The sequence below is a fragment of the Magallana gigas genome, chromosome 6 (genome assembly GCF_963853765.1).
Source record: "Magallana gigas chromosome 6, xbMagGiga1.1, whole genome shotgun sequence".
NCBI classification, from domain to species: domain Eukaryota; kingdom Metazoa; phylum Mollusca; class Bivalvia; order Ostreida; family Ostreidae; genus Magallana; species Magallana gigas.
Genome location: NC_088858.1, coordinates 15142261 through 15160350, shown reverse-complemented (window position 1 = coordinate 15160350; position 18090 = coordinate 15142261). Strand labels below are relative to the sequence as shown.

The following is an 18090-nucleotide window of genomic DNA, read 5'->3' as shown; positions in this document are numbered from 1 at the left end:
ACGATTATAAAAAAATAAAACATTTTTTAAACAAATAAAAAAAATCACTTGCAAACGATTTCACGTCCCATCTCGTGCATCCTTGTTAACAATAGCTTCTGTGGTTGTTTTTTCAGAGAACATGGACCGAGTGGTCGCCATGCACCGCTACCTGTGGACCGGGGGTTCGACATCGGTACTTGCAATGCTTACCAAGGTAATTATACTAGCTTTATATCGGTACATGTAATTACAATGCTTAACAAGGTAATTATTGTATCTTTATATCGGTACTTACAATTCTTACCAAGATGATTATAGTATTAGATGTATATCGGTACATGTATACCAATGTACCAATAAATGTAACTGCAGCAGCGATATATCTGTACTTATATATCTTATTTATGTAGATAGATATACAGGTTAAATTTCGGTACTTACATAGAGTGCCTACAAAGGTATAAATTAATATATACAGGTTTAGAACTTACTAATGAAATTGTAACAACTATATATTGATACTTACTGTGCTTTCAAAGGTAATGACACCATGCAGCTATAAATCGGTACTTTCTTTGCTTAATAGTTAGAATACTATGCATCGGTATTTACAATGCTTACAGGTCTGAATAATTATACAAGAAATATTTCGGTACTACTTACTGTGCTTAGCATGATAAATAGACTCAATATCAGTACTCATTGTGCTTATTGGGTAATTTTACAGGTTATACCGTACATCCGGGGGTTTCACGTCTCACAAAATTTTGGTAAATTGGGAAAATGTGTAACTTTTTTTCATTTGCGTCAGTCAGGCCAGTTGTCATTGCACTAAGAGTATAATTACAATTTTTGTGTGAAATTTATTAGATTCATTTCTGCATTTCATCCATTATGATAGTTTTCATGAATGGGAGCGAATGGCTGGGGTCTGACATCCACTAAACAAACTTTGTAATTCATTGACGTGTTTATATGTGACCTACTTCAAATTAGTTTGGCATTCCTTCTGTATTTAGATATCGCGTCTTGAGTAAATTCCACTTGAAAATAGGTTAAGTCTAATCAAATGCAAATTGGATTTTTATCAATATATAATTTGATAAAATAAGATTAATTAAAACGTGGGGAGACTGCGTATTGTGTGGAAGCCTTGGACATCATTCTATAATAAAAACCATTTATCGATTCGGATAAAGTAACTGAATTCTGCTCCCATTCACAAATATCAAAATCTTTTCCCCACAAAGTTCACGACCTGAAAGAAATTGAGTTAGGTGGAAATTGGGTGAGAGAAACAAAAAAGGATATTGATTAGACTTTTCTATTTCACCTTGTTGAGTCCACAATTGCCGGGATCTCAAGTACAGTTAAACATGGAGAAACTGAATTAGGCCCATGCCTTCTCTTTTTTATCACAATGCATGGTTTAGCGGCGATGTAATAAAATTCAAAGTACCGTAACAGGGGTTGTCTTTCCTTTATCTAATATACCTCATTGATTTGTTACATTTCAGTGCTCAAAATTGCTATGGAAATCAAAAGCAGTATAAAGTTTGTAATGTTGAGGTAAGCAACCTATAGGTACATATATAATATAATATAAATAAACGAGAGAGAGAGAGGAGAGGAGAGAGAGAGAGAGAGAGAGAGAGAGAGAGAGAGAGAGAGAGAGAGAGAGAGAGAGAGAGAGAGAGAGAGAGAGAGAGAGAGAGAGAGATTCCTTGGTTTGAAAATAGATATTTGTCATTGGTAGTAAACAACAGAGTTCATAATATTAACTTTCAATTGATTGCTTAAAAAAAAAAATACACACAAGTCCGAATTTATGGTTGATTGTATGTGATATAGATTAATCAAAGCATTAATTAAGGACAGGTATTATCCTTAACCTAACGCGTGGTTTTATATTTCCAGGACTGTAAGGGTAAAGGCAATGACTACCGATCAACAGAGTGTCGGAAGTATAACTCAAAGAAGCACAGAGGGAGATTCTTCCAGTGGGAAAAATATATTCTCCGTATGTTTAAGTCATTAATTATTGAAGTTTTAAAAGTAAATTATTGAATTTTTTAAAGTAAATTATTGAAGTTTTTAAGTAAAAAAAAAACCTCCGCGATGGAAAAGCTAGAAAAATAGTTTAGTCACATTGATAATTCTCTACATAACCATTGTTCCTTTTTTTGATGAAAGAAAATTTCTAGATGTTTGATTAAGTAAGAAGTGTTACATCGGGTTTGGAATTCTAATAAAAGGAATTTAATATTCCCGCGAAATTTACTCATGGTATATGACTAGATGGTGGAAAATCGTTCATATTGGGAGATTATACAGACCCAGCAGCTTGATTTCCAGATACTACCTATCAAGATGGTTAAGTGTTTAAACATTGAATCATAGACAGAAATGCCATTTTAATAACCCCATTCTCCATGTCGGTGAATGCCTTTGACATGACACTCGTAAATTTTATCAGCTGATCAGTTATGATCAACTGATCAATGTACTCACTGTCAAAGTACCATCTTTTAAACATTGTTAAGAGCAGCAGTATTTGCTTTCTAGCAGTTAGAGATTAAATGCATATTTCAGATCAGTTGAATTGTGTGATTAATAATCTAGCTACATGTATCAGTTTATTAACATATTAGCTAGACTTGTTAAACTACCGGTAACACCTGTACATACATGTATTCCAACTTTGACTTTGCAGCCTCCCGTCAGTGTGCATTAACATGTAGAGCAGTTTACTATGGACTCCACCAAACATTTCGTGGAGAAGTTCGGGATGGGACATTTTGTGACGACACATCAACTGATAAAGTCTGCATTCAAGGAAGATGCATTGTAAGTAATTGGAGTATAGTTTTGAAATTATAGATGGCGAACCAGCCAAGGGTATCTGGTTTTGAAGTAGATGGCCAAATTTCTACTTACCAACAAGCATATTTGATATGTAAGAAATTAAATTGAAAAGAGACTTTACAGATAGCAATATAAATGAATTCAAACTTAATGCATGCCAAAAGTTTGTCAAGAATAAAAAGATTGAATATAAATAGTTACAGATGAAATGACTTTTAGCACTATCGATATCCTGATATGAGTTTGGCCACGGCAGGGATTTATGTGCTGTTTTACGTACAAAACATCGGCACTGTATGTGGCTAATCAGACACAGTAGGTAAGAAGTGTGTTACCTCTCTGTGTACAAACAATTTATAAACAGCAGGACACCTGTCAATAATGGTGTCCCTAAGTCTGACTATTGACATTATGTACACAGTGGTCAGGTGATGAGCTCGCAGGTGACACTTACGATTGCTACTAGTTTAATTTCGGACGACTAGCTCCCAATTCTAGTTTGGAGGTTGCATGAACAAGGCACTTCATAAGCTTCCCAATTTTAGTTGAAGACTGTGTTAATAATAGCTCCATTGGCTTGTATAAAAAATATTGTTCTAAAGCAGTTGAAGGGGATTTTGCATTTGATATTTAAATGATTTGATATCAAAGCTTATTGATAACACTTAGTTCCACTATTTGATTACCACTCCCCTTATTGAAGAACTAAATTGTTTGAGCAGTATCTGCTAATTTGTTAGCATAATTCTTTGTAATTTGTAGTTTGAATGAAATTCTGAATGTAATATCAAAAAATGTTATTATTTTTCTATAACCCCAAAATTTATTTTTGATAAAATAAATTGACTGAAATAAATTGACAGCAAAACACAAACATATAATAGTTACTTGTATGTAAAGTAAAGATTTTTTGTTAAGCATAGATGTGTATTAAATTTCCACATAAATTTGTATGAGAGAGAGAGCAGTATATATACTGTTATACATGATCAAGTATGAAAGAGAAAAATCATACTAATACAGAGGAAAATGTTCTTCTTACATGAAGTAAAATTGCGAACAAATACAGTACGGTATATTATGACATCATGCAGTATGGAAATAATTTTTTAAGATCATGTGAAAAAAACTTTAAAAATGTTGGTGTAAATTTCTCTACTTCAGGTATACCAGAATCATTTATGGATTTTTGTCAGACCATAGTTTGAAAGATTTACAGCAAATTTAGCTTTTCAGTAATTTGGATCAGTAAATATTTGTTTGCATTTTCTGGATTTGAGAGAAAACGTGTTGCTGTTGAGAAAATTGATAAACGATTTTCAGTGAAGGTGAACATTTTGCAGGGTAAATAGAAAGTAAAGTCCTGGTGTCGAGAGGCAAAATTTGGTCCCATTTGTTGATGTTAGAGATTAATAACGCAATCCTTTACAGAAAACTGCCACAAAATATCCATGATCCTTTGATCATTACGTAATCTTAACTCCTCAATATTTATTGATACCGCATAATAAAATCTCGACTTCAAACCCACAGTCAAATAAATCTTTTTTTCGATGGGTGTTTTTCCTCCTAAATGCTTTCCAATAAATGCTCTATTTTACATCAGATAATGGCGCTGATGGGGAAATATTTGTTACACCTTGCTCTTGTTGCCCATGCCTGAGATGGTAGAAATGCTTTGTTTGTGCCCTATCATTGTTTATGCTGTATCACTGAATCACACCCCACATGTTAGAGATGTCGCAGAAATACTGCCTTTGAAGTGATCTTCTAGATTCAAGATAAGTCCACTCACCAACATATAGGGATGCAGTAACATTATATGAAAGTCACAAACTTGTGTATTTTATTACCACAAAGATTTTTAGATTTTCTCTTTGGTGTTTATTATCAATGATTATCATATAATCACAGATACCTTTATTCATTTAGATTTTTTTTTAAATTTGATCATGAGGCAAAAACTTTACTGCATGACCCACTTATTCGTCCATGAGTTAAGTATGGTAATGATGGACATCTGCCACAAATTGAATGATATTAGTTTAATATGAATGCTTAATTATGAATGCTAATAAGAAACATGCACATAATTTGATACAATTTCAGACAACATGAGTTATTAAGATCATATCTGTTCTGCTAGATTGAATTTTCTATGACAACAAATACTTTGTTTATGCACAATTTACAGAAAACTGTAACAGATGTTGATGAATATATCCTGGACTAAAGAATGTACATCATCTGTCACCAAATCTACTAATTATCAAAATGATGCAAGTGCAGGGTGAAGCATAATATATTTATGCACCGATTTACTAATTTGAAAAACTATCAATGACCGATGAAATTATCACATTCCTTATTAATTGCCATATGTTGGCACTTTAATTGCAGGAACACAATCGTTTGTACCTGCATAGTTTAGAAACAAGTAAAGCACTTCAGACTTCCTGAACCAATTCAGGTCAAAGAGAGAGGAAAGCAATTGATGAATCAGAAACGATACTCTGGCCTTCGTTACGTCGGGCTTTCAATGATTGAGCTCACCTAAGGCGTTATGTAATCGGGGACCACACCTGAGTTCTCGTGAATTTATAATGGAGATAATTTCTGCAGTTTACATAGTATGAATTATTGGAAACAATTTGAAGAGGCCAATTTTACTTCAATGCCCTAGACTTAAACAATTGTGAAAACCGGCAATTTCAACCACTTAAAATCTTTGATGAAAACGGCAAGACACTGACAATGGTTTAATTAATCTCTTTTTAGCAAATACCCTTGTCCTCATTAATTTGGATTGAGGTAATCTTGATGTTCTTCAAACTCAAATTCCACTGGACCGATTGCAACAAAACTTGGCAGAGATTATCCTTATGTATTTGTTTAAATGATTGAGGGTCATACCATTTTCAATAAAATACATAAATTAGATTGATTGTACAAAAGTATTTTATTTGCAACCATTTGTGGCTTATTGTGCACAATCACAACCTTCGCATTCGTTTCTACATTAATATCACATAGTTTTATCAGTATTGGCAGTATAACAATGTTGTTGTACATTGATGTTGTATTTATTGATCCTTCATTAATAATCTCTATGATACAAATATTTCAATTAATATCATCAGTTGAGTATGATAAGCAAGAAATATATGAGTGGGTAATTAAAATTCTTCTTGTGCATGCAAGAGCTTTTGTTGTCAATTCTCAGTCAGTATGATAAGGGTTGAGATTTTTCTTCACATGGCATTCTAATAAAAGTAACATTATTTTTACTAGATGGTGAAACAGCCATTTTGTTAAGCCAAGGCATAAATATACCCCGATTGAGTCATTTCTTTGGAGCTATAACAAGAAATCTTTTGTGTTCAAACCTCTGTCTCTCTCTCTGATCCAAGTTTTCTGTTCTTTGTCTAATTGTGCAACAATAGGATAATGGTGCAGATTTTTGCAATTCTCCACATTTCCCCGGCTGCTGCACATGATGACAACCAGATCCATGTTGGAAACTTGTGTGATATACTACTGGTGAACATTCTTAGTTTATTTACAACATTTTAACATCTTTAGAAACAAAATGCAATCAATCTTGCTGGAAAATATTTTCATTTGATACTGAGGTATGCTAAGAAAATATTTGTGAATTTGTTTCAAGATTTTAGATAGTTTTCTTATTTTCTGTTTTACAAGATGGTTTGAGATTTGAAAATTTATCAACAGTTATGTTGTTTAGTCTTAAAGGGTTCTGATGCAGTATGAAGAACAAATTCTATCTATAAGAGAATGAGAGGAAAAGAGCAAAGGGAAGAGGGAAAAAAGGTGGGGATGCTTCTATCCAATCAGAAACAATCTGTTTGTGGAATCCACATTTATCACAAGAACAGTGCTATGCTAACTCTTTGTCCCCTTATTTACAAAATTCTTTATCATTTTCAAGCTGCAAATATAAAACCTGCAGTAGCAACTTGAAGTGTTACTGATGATGCTCAGATTCCTGGTCCCTGGAATATGAGGCAGTCATAAATCACATAACACAACAGGTCTTGAAGACTTGCAAAATTACCTTGCTCGTAATGAAAAGTTCCAAGCTGTGCTTTATGATTCTTATTTGAAAAAAAATGACAAGAAAAAAATGAATGGAAATATAGTGTCATATTTTTTGGATGCAATAATATATGAGTGCAAATGAACAAAATAAAAAATATGTCTCATGTAATTACAAAATAATATAGCATATATTTGAAACACTTTTAAGAATGTTGCTTTTTTGGGGAGGAGGGGGCACTACATAGTGGTTATCACTTATAATAAATGATTGAAACTTGTTTTTTTTGGTCACTTCTCTATGATCCTGAAGGCAGATGAAAAGTGACTGATATTTTATTGACAGACTCAGTGTATATGAGACACTATAAACTGATTTAATACTACGCATCAAAAAGCATGACTCCTGAAATCATATGACTTTTAATTATTCAATAAATAACAAGTCCTGATGAACATCACATATACCAGTACATAGAGAAGTGGTTGACATTTTACCTGATGTGTTTACAGCCTTGGCACACCTTATTTTGTTCTTCAGGCATGGATCTTATGGGAGCTTTTTAAGTTACCTTTGTTTTGCAAGATCATGCAAATTTTAGCTGCAATTGTAGATTTTGACATGGTATTTTTTTCTTTTGACATACTGTACTTTTTATTGTGTTTGTTCTGGTGTATTAAGGTTAATTAGCTTATCTATCTGATAAGGGAGATAACTTTAAACACGAAAACTTGCACTAGCTGTCTCGATATTTCTTCTTCCAATTACCATTGGTAGTTTCTATTTTTATGCTTCTAAAAAATAGTTGATTTTCTTCTACCCAAATATTTTAGAACCGAGGCACTGTCTATGCAATTTCAATGAGAATTTCATCTTATTTGAACCAAATTAACTTATTATGCCCCCCTTCAAAGAAGGAAGGACATATTGCTTTGCTGCTGTCCATCTGTCTGTCTGTATGTCGGTTGGTCAATAGGTCCACCAGTAGTTTCCATTCATTTTCTTCGCAGAGGTTGCATGTATTGAGATGAAATTTTGTATACACATCAAGCAATTTTCAACAGAGTTATGCCCCTTGGACTTAGTAAAATTCCACTTATTTGCGGTTTCCATTCGTTTTCTTTGCAGAGGTTGTACATATTGAAATGAAATTTGGTATACACATTTATTATAATAATATCTAGGTCAAGTTGAATTTTGGGTATGTTTGAGCAATTTTCAACAGAGTTATGCCCCTTTCACTTAGAAAAATTCCAATTATTTGCAGTTAATAATTTCCATTCATTTTCTTCGTGGATGTTTCCAAGGGAGGGGGGCATAAGTGTTTCACAAACATCTCTTGTTTTTTAAGGTTTTGAATTATAATTTTTAAGTATGATAGATATGGTTGATAAAATTAGATTGATACTCAATAGGCAAATGTTTTGATCAGAAAATCAAATTCCATCAATACAGTCTTTCCTAATTACAGATAATGGAAAGATACAGAAATTGTATAGATATATGTGCAACAAATGTTTTTTTCAAGAGTTTTTCAAAATCAATGGCTGTGACCAACCGCATTAGTAGAAGAGTGAAAAGCTATCTATTGCTGTAAAATGCGCCTATGATACAGATCTCCAAAGATCTGAAAGTCAGCAATTTGGACATCTGAGTGAGGTTAAAAAGGCATAGGACAAAAGCTCAAAAATTTTGTAGTTTAAAAATGATTTAAAAGATGACATTACAGACACAAAAATGCATCAAACATGGCAAGATTATTTTGAGAGAGCATGCAGTAAAAATTGTAATGCCATTATCGATGCAATATGTAATAAGTAATAGTATGCCGCATGCCACAAATTATGTATATTGTTTTAATCTTAGTCAACACCAATCTGAAATTTTGTGTAAATAAAAAAAAATTTGATGCTGAGAATAGATGCATAACTTTGAAGAAAATGCATTGGTTTTGAAAGTTGAATGAAAATGTCACACTTGTGTAATCTAGACAACCCTAGTAAAGAGGCAATTTCTGTTTTATTCTGCTCCTTTATATATATACCGTATAACGGGTATTTTTTACGTGCTGCTAAGTTATACTAATTTTTACTAGTTTTATAAATCCTTAAATTTTAAACGCGTAAACTTTCACAGAAGTAAAAAATCACTGCACATGAATTTTCTACATCGTACATATGAGAGTAATGTTCATGACCTTCAGCTAATGAATAAACACAATCATAATAATTAAGGACTCGTTGACAGAAAAACGATTTTCTGATATGTATATATGTGTGTTTACTGTAACAAAGTCATGGTGAAATTTTCCCCCCTTTTACCACAGATGATTTTTATTTTTACGGACATGTCCAATTCGTAAAAAAATTATGCGAAAAAATTCAAATCGCCCTATTTTAAGACTAAATCGTAAAAAATCACAGCATTATAAATTACCCGTTATACGGTATATATATATTGCTGAAATTGTAATGTAGGCTAATGATTGATTTAAATCTTTAAGTTCTCCGGCAAGTGAACTTTATTCTTGCTGATCTGACATTTCTTCTCTATCCCCATCAAACATGTTTTGCCTATAACTTACAGATTCATTGCTTCAGTAGAACTTTGTTACTGAGCCCAGCATTGTGTGTCACACTTGTATTTAACCTATTTCATCATGATAGAATACACTAGCTGTTAGATTTATAAGTAGGCAAAACCAAATTTGAATATTTTCTGTATTTGTGAAATGGAAAAAAAGTAAATTATATAGTTATTGCTCTATGCTAAGAGGGGTTCTTTTCTTTGGAAGTTATTACCGTACCATTTTCAAAATATAACTTGAAACCCTTACTCATTATATTGCAGCATGTGAAAATAAACATGCAGTCATTTGATATTCAATGATTTCTTAAATTTAAAGGCATTCAACATGAGAAATATACATGAGGTTGGTGTCTTTTACAGGATAATTATTCACAAATTTGTTGTTCACTGGTTTCTTTTCCTTGTTTTTTACATTAATTTTTTTTTTACTAAATGTAGTCTGAACAAGATAAATGGTTTCCGAGTGAAGTGACCTGGCTTCTATGACGTTAATGACAAAGAGATACTCATCTTGGACAACTCTTAGCATGTAATATTATATCCTAAATGTCTTCCATGAACCCATCTTCAAGCGGCCTGGGATGGTACAGAAAATGCCTGGCGCACCATTTAATTGCTCGTCTCTCAGTGGAGGGGGGAGGGAAATTAAAATGAAATGTGCACAATCACAATGCAGATTCTTTTTTTTATCAACTCTCTACCTGTGTTAAAAAGTAGAGGGTTAGCTCTTTAAGAAATTGTTATCAACATTGGCCAAGCCCCACCACACATATAAGGCTCTGTCAATACTTGTTAACCGACAGTGGTATTTTGGCAGTTGTGTCGGTGTGTTGGAAGTTTTCTCTTATTCACCATACTATTATTTTGTGAATTGTGAAAGTTTGCAAAATGTCTCTTAACATCTTTTCTTAATGGTACTGTTTTTTAAGAATTTTAATTCAAGGGACATGAGATAAGATTTTGGGTTGGACAAAAATTCTTGCATTTTTCAAAGGAGGTCAAAAACCCTAAAGGAATTGAGCAGAACTCATGCATGGTGCAAAATGGATTTCACTTGTTATGTAAAAATCCTGATTATTTTGCTGGTAAGTTTTAAAATTTTAATGTTTAATGAAATATTTGGTCAGATTTTTATTTTTTTTTGACATTATCAAGGAAGTTCTGAGAGTGTAATGTCAGCTTCTGCATAATGCATCTCTCTGAATGGGGTTGACAAATTGCTCCCTTATGCCAGCTTGTGCCGATTTGTTATATGAGTGCTTCTGAGAGCTTGAGAAGTATGTCTTAATGTTCCATTTGTTTTAAGAATATTACAAAGGGTTTCTTATTATTTATTGTGTCTCTTGACCCAAAGCTCATAAACTTTGTGTTTTATATGTAACAGTTATATCTGTGCATGCTGACATGGGTCATCATCTTTCATTCTCTGTGTACCAACCACAGAGCTCTAAAAATTACCGGTAACAAGTTATCTTCATTAAAATTTATCAAATGAAATAAAAGTTAAGGATTTGAAAATTGATTTAAAAAAGAAGTTGTAGCATATAATTGGTTGTATTTGTAAGTTGGACCTTAAAGGTGATGTAATCTAAAGGAAAAGAATGTAAAAACTGATTTCTTTTACTCACTGGTTTTTAACAGTATATGTATATATATGAATAATTATAATGCACAGATTGTTGATAGAAATAATTTACTTCATAAAGATGATACTGGTTTTTCCTGCATTCTTGATAAAAAAGGTATGTTAGAAATGTAAAATGTACGTAGTAGCAATATTAAACAGTCCACTTAATTGGCTCTCTCTCTCTCTCTCTCTCTCTCTCTCTCTCTCTCTCCCTCTCTCTCTCTCGTGTATTCAGTGATGCCTTCACCAAGTTGTTAATATACTCAGCGAACATTTTGGTGGTTTAATTGTCGCATTAGAAATCCGTTGGATCTCCCTTGGGCGTCCCTCTCTCCATAAGAGGATCAACTTGTTAACAGCTTTTGTTCTTCTGCTGTCATAAAATTTATCATCGTCTTTCATCTCCGTACAACCTCTTCAGATGTTTTCACTGTCGGTAAAAAGATCATAATTTAAAGTTCCTTTTTCAAAAAAATTTCATTATTTGAATTGACAGTTGGACAAAACAAGACAACTGGATTCAATATTCATGGCTTCTCTTTTCTCATGTTCAGCTCATCGTTGAATTTAAATAGATGACTTGGACTTGGATGAAAAATAACAGATTACAAAGAAAAATATATGTAAGCATGATTTACATGTATTTGAAAGAACATGTACCTTAATATGTATAATTGCATGAAAATTTAACTGAAGAAGGAAATCGGTTAAAAAGAAAAATATGTGAAAACATAATTTATGTGAATAAACATTGTACCTTAATATGTATAATGACGGGATGTTAAAGAAGGAATATCAGTTTTTGGGTGTAAAAACAGGCATTTCAAATGTCCGTTTGATAGATGGGGCTAGACCATTGTAAGAAGACTGTCTCATATACTAAGGAAGGCCTTGACCACTATTTACTGCCTTTAATTCAATCCATAGAATGATCTACAATGTATCACTTAATGGTGATGTGTCATTATCTTCTTTTAGTTGAGGTTTTTTTCTTTATTGGTTTAAATTGATGGTGTGATTTTGTGGGGTGGGGGCTGTTATTTACAATAATTGGGGGGGGGGGGGGGGGGGGGGGTGACCTATAAGATTTCAGTATTCTCTCTGTCTCTCTGCAATATCATATCACCGTCTGCTTTTCTGAAGTGGGTTATAAAGAATCTGCTGAAATGTCTAAGTTTTGGATGTGTTATGAAATATTTTAATCATTTTTTTCTCTTTCTTTATCTCTATCAATATGTTTTAAAACAATTTCTTTAATTGTCATGATCAGCATATCGGTGAATATTTGTCATTTTTTCATTCCTGTTTCAGACTTTGACTTTATTTGTGTATACTGTTAATTGAGTTTCCTACTGGTTGGCTCTCTCTTATTTTGATATGTGTACTATTCACTAAAACCTCTGTTTTCTAAAAGATTAGTGTCAAGTCAAGATTGGAAGTGTGGGCAGAGCTAGGAAGAAAAAATGTATTCAGATATCTAGGTTTTTATGTTCATGGTTTCACCGGTGACGTTTTAATACCCCTGCTCTTCTACAAAAGACGACTGCTGCTTTTTCTAATGGTGTTTGGAATCTGAAGAAATGGACATTTTATGAATTGTCATTCAATGTATTTCTACCCCACTGTCATTACAAACCTTTTTATGTACACAAGTTTACCCAGTAAATATCTTTTATCGTGAGGAGTATTTTTGAAAAGAGGGAGTGTCCTGAAATTAAAGAGAAATTTGTTTGACCGACTAGTCTAAAACAGCATTACAATCTCGCTAAAAGAGGAAAGGGATTAGCAGAGTTTTACCAGTGACAACACTGTTGATTGGACAGATGCTTTTTGGACTCTGAGAGGTCATACCAGGTCACCATGTGACCATTAAGTCTTATCTCAGAAAGTGTCTAAACCCACCTTGATTATCACAAACTGTTGCGCAAATAAAAAATCAATTTGTATTTCTCAAAATATCAAATAATTATGCTCTATTTAATTTCATAGCTTCTATTGGTATAGGGTGCATGTTTAGAGGAGGCGGAATGGGGGTTCAGTATACATCTCTGATCCTTACCCATAGTGTTATTCAGACAGATTTTATCAATTCACTATAAGTGTTACTTAATTAGATTTAATGCTTAGTAGAAATTAATTTTTAACAGTGTCTAAAAGCTCTCTTTGGAGCTAAGAACAGAAATAAACATGTATGTGGCTTAGATATGGAATGATTATTAATGTTCATTTTCTTTTGCATGTTCCTGGGGAGTACAAGTGTTATGGGTGGTAAGGGAAAAGATCTCCAAAGCCGACAGTATCTAAAAAAATATTTCCTACCTCACTCTTTCTTTTCCTGAAATAAATAAACCTAGATTTGATAGAAAGAAATGTATAAAAATTGAGATTTAATGTGTGTTTGTTGCTGATTTTTAATGTGTGTATGTAATACAGTTTTTAATGATGTAATTCAATGAGATGCAGGCTCTTTGATGTATGCAGAATAGAGGAGGATAAAGCGCTGTGAGAGAGCATTAAAAACCCTGCTGATGCTCATCTCCTCCCTGCCATGATTTAACCATTTCAAATTTGATATACAATGAAGATGAAATTCCAGGCAAATTAACACTTATCTATAAGACAGTGGGTTGGGACGAAGCGTAATAGATCATTTGCCATCCGCCTAATTATGCAGGCTGATCATTCATTTGGGAAGTGAAAGGCGGGAATAGTGCTTTGAAATGTTTTTCATTATGCAATTCAGTCTTATTTGCACAGGTGCATTAGATTGCAGGTTTATGTGCATAGAAATATGCACCCTATGAATAAAATTTGCACAGTTAAGTTTGTATTCTTATGAGTGGTATTTGAGATGGCTATTGAGGGCTTTTGCTGGTCTCTGAAATATTTTGAGAGATTAAATCATCCAAAAAGGTGCTAGTTAAATTAAACTGACTTAAGAAACTCCATGAAATGCAGGTTTAAGCTATGCAATATAAATAAAACTGAAACCAAACCAAACGTTGTCAGTGACCTTCTCCAATGCCAGTTTTAAACATATTGTCTGGTCTTTGGCTGCATGTTGTCATTTATCAATGCATTATCATTTCAGAAGCATTTTAGTATGCATAGAGTTGAGTGAAATATTTGTAGAGAACTTTATATCCAGTGGAAGAAATGCAGCGAAAACAAAACTTGGACCATTTGTCAGGGCCCCGCTGCAATAATTAATTCTGTAGTTTTGAATTCACCTGAAACTTGATACTCCAAGAATTTCTGGTATCTGTAATTTTTAACTAATTACATCATGTTTATTTAACATAAATAGTGTCAGGTGAAAATTAATTTTGGAAGATAGTTTTGGAGAAAAAAGTCTTTCCAACTGGAATCCTTTAAGCAGGCCTATATATAAATTACAACGAGGTACATAACACTCGATCATTCACTGTAGAGTTGCTGTTTTTTGCATCTAAAATATAACTGTTTCAACAGAAAATAATTATTGTACCCAAATTCTTATTCCACCCCCCTAAAAAAAAATAGCTTGAAAGGAATGGACATGCATTTTGGTAATTGATAAAAGTTGAGTTTGGTATTTTCTGCATCTAAAATATAACTTTAAAAATGTTTCAACAGAAAAGAGTTACTTTATCCAAATTCTTATCCCCCTCCTCCCCCCCCCCCCCCCCAAGAAAAAAATATCTTGAAAGGAATGGACATGCATTTTGGTAAATCGATAACGTATGTTTTGAGGGAATTTGATTGTAAAAAGAGTTCAGCAGCAGGTGCTTAATATTGCCACCCAGAGTCAAGACATGTACCCTTATTAAATCAGCCTGCTAGACAGGGGTCAGTAAATGAGGGTTATAATGATCACCAATTGGTGGGGGACACCGCTGTATTCCCTCCTAATTATCACATGCATCGAAGGCTTTGTTATATGATCATTACAATTTTCATCATTTGAACATATTTTAGCAGGTTGCTATTGTACATGCATTTAACTGATAATTTAAAAATTTGGTCTGAAAAGCATGGTTTTTAAACAGAATGACATCTGTGTGAGAATCCAGACAATGGAAATCAAAGATAAAGAAATAGGAATTCAATGTTTATTGAGGCTTGTGGTGATAATAGCAGATTGAATGTTTGTTTAATGCACTGGGTTCTTTCAATATTCTGGTTTTGTCTATTTTAAAGTTCCCGATAATGATTTATCGTAGAAAGCTTGACAAGCATTTAGAACTCCCAAGTAAAACTTGGATATATATTTCACAACCATTACCCCTGTCTAGATTTCTCTGACTCAACCGATCAGTTGTCTTTAATTAATTTATTTTGGTAATCTGCAATGGAGCTCAATATATTTACTTAGCACAGGTCGACTCTGATACGTGAAAGAAACTTCAATGCTCTGATTTCAATCTTCATATAATCTTGTAAGTCCATAATGTTATCAGGCTCATTGGACCTGAAATATAAATCTTAACTTGGTGAAATTTGTAATTAATTGTACTTTAATCCATTGCATGAGGCAATAAAGAATACACTTTACCAAATGTACATTGTGTCTGTTTTGATTTTTGCTGAAAAATATTTTGAATTAAACTTTTGTTTTATGTCCTGTCTGTTTCAAAGTGCATGGTGCTTATAAGTGATGATGCATTAAATCACAGTTTTTCACTTCTATTATCCATCATAAAATTGTTTAGGGATAAAGGCACATGTATCAATAGTTGCTTCATAAATGTTTAGAGTTGTGTCTAATGTTTTAGAGACATATACCATATGTGGGATATGTACTGGAATTGTGGGATCTGCATGCGTAGAGCACAGGTGCTTGAGGACAGGATCCACCCCCCCCCATCCACCCCACCCCCAAGTATTTAGACCCCAGGGACTTTTTTTTTTTTATTAAATAATCCTTTTATGACATATTTCTAATCTAATTTATACATTCATTAGTTTTTGGTTTTACAGGTCATGATGGGATTGTGGGATCTATGCATGTGTTCAGATTTATGTCTTGTTAAATGACAGTTGGATATGAAGGGATTTTGGGATCTGTCTGTTCATAGTTGTTTCTTGTCAGACAGTCATTAGAACAAAAAGAATTTTGGTGTCGTAAGATCTTTTTGTTCAGGATTGTATTTTGTTTTACTGAAAGGGGGTTATGATAGGATTGACAGATCTATATATTCAGAGTTGATTCTTGTCTTACAGACATTTAGATGTTTAGAAGTTTTGGGATATTTTAGTTATTAGGATTATTCCTTGTTTTGCAGACAGTGGGCTGTGATGGGATTGTGGGATCTGGAGCAGTGGTTGATCGCTGTGGAGTCTGCAACGGGAACAATCGGGATTGCCAGACAATATCTGGGATCTACACTCGAGCCTCTCTACCTTATGGATACAACCTCATCACTCGCATTCCAGTTGGAGCCTGCAATATCAATATAACAGAGCTAGGAGCCAGCAGAAACTACCTAGGTAAAGAATATATAGTTACATGTACTATAGCAATATCAGATGCAAGACAGTAAAGTAAAAGTGAATTTAACCTGATACTTATTAAAATAGAAAGTGGTATGTTATAATTGTTAAAAAACAAAGGAACATGTCTTCATGACTAGAATTATATGTGAAAGTAGGTCTGTATTGTCACACTTTTGCAATTGTTGGTAAAGTGTTAGAATACTTGTACAGATTCCGATGGTGTTATGTGTTGACAGTTAGGAGACCAAATAAAACTTGTGGATTAATCCTAGCAAAACATTAAAAGATAAATAATAACAGACAAAGGGTCATACAAGATGTACTTGGGCACACTGATGTAATGATTGTCAGAATGTGCCATAAGAACTCACATCATAGGGGCAATGGTTGTCAGGGGGAAAGGAAGGGTGAAGCCAAAGATGACTTTGTAGAACCTCACTTTGTCAGATTCACACAAATTGTGTCGTAAGTTCTGTTGCACCTGAAGGCTGTGAGTTCATTGTGCAAATAACAACAAACTGAGAACCCATAAAGCAGAGTAGAAAGAGGTTTTCCCTGTATTACCTATAGAAACGTCAGACACGGGGGAGAAAATAGGTGTGCAATTTTTACCTAATTCACTCCGACTGAAGTACCTCAGCATTTGTTATATGCTCGAGAATTTCTATTTAAGGAGAAGGGGTTTCTCAGCGCTTTGTCAAATCAATCATTTATTTTTATTTTTTTCATTTTATTAATTGTTTACTATTTGCAGAAATTTCAAATTTAGACTTCAGGATAGGCATTTTAAAAGCAATAGTGTGTAGGGCTTAAGCTCCTCTCATACAAGTATCCTCGCATCAAAAGGCCGTTTTAGAGTTGTGCAAACTTGGTAATCTTTCTGAAAACCTTTTTATTTATGTTTTGTAAACCAAAAGCTTTTAGACATAAAAAGCAGGGTATCTCTTTGTAGAGATTTCCCTGAGACAGCAAATCAACAAGGTGTGAACTTGTGACAGGTCAAGATAGTAGATAAAAGCAATTAAAGTATCTTATAGCCATCCACTCAGACCCAAAAGTAAAAAAAAAATGGAGAGGAAATTTTTGTTTCAATTACACGTAGCACACTTTGAGGCTCATTAGAACAAGCTTTAGATACAAATTTAACGAGATTATACTGTTTTCCACTGATTTTCCCTGACAGAGTTATAGATTAGCTATTATGTGTACCTGCACTGAGGGGTTGACTTCTATGTTATTCTGTGCAATGAAGGCACTTTTGAACACTGTTGATTTTATGTATGAATTAGATTCTTAAAATGCAGCTAAAGAAGAAAATTATTATTATAATATCATTGGTTAAGAAAAGCTAACATTTGTGGAAATAGTTTTACAACTTGCATATCTAATACAGAAGTATATAAAGATAAGAATCTCATAAAAATAGTTTTCAAGAAAAATTGTATAACACATTAAATAACAATTTACATTTTATAAGCCATAAAGGAAGTAGTGA

The 18090-nt window shown here is 33.3% G+C and overlaps 1 protein-coding gene across 3 annotated transcripts in view; it reads left to right on the top strand.

Moving 5' to 3' along the window:
- LOC105317109 (thrombospondin type-1 domain-containing protein 4) overlaps positions 1-18090 on the top strand; it is a 39589-nt gene that overhangs the window by 9520 nt on the left and 11979 nt on the right. For 2 of the 3 annotated variants that reach the window (XM_066087876.1, XM_066087875.1), the window contains 5 exons: positions 117-196; positions 1500-1551; positions 1900-2002; positions 2696-2829; positions 16385-16589. In XM_066087876.1, coding sequence (XP_065943948.1) covers positions 117-196; positions 1500-1551; positions 1900-2002; positions 2696-2829; positions 16385-16589 — 574 coding nt within the window. Of the gene's footprint in view, positions 1-116; positions 197-1499; positions 1552-1899; positions 2003-2695; positions 2830-10253; positions 10579-16384; positions 16590-18090 lie in introns of those variants that run through there. The other variant, XM_066087877.1, reaches the window with a different exon arrangement.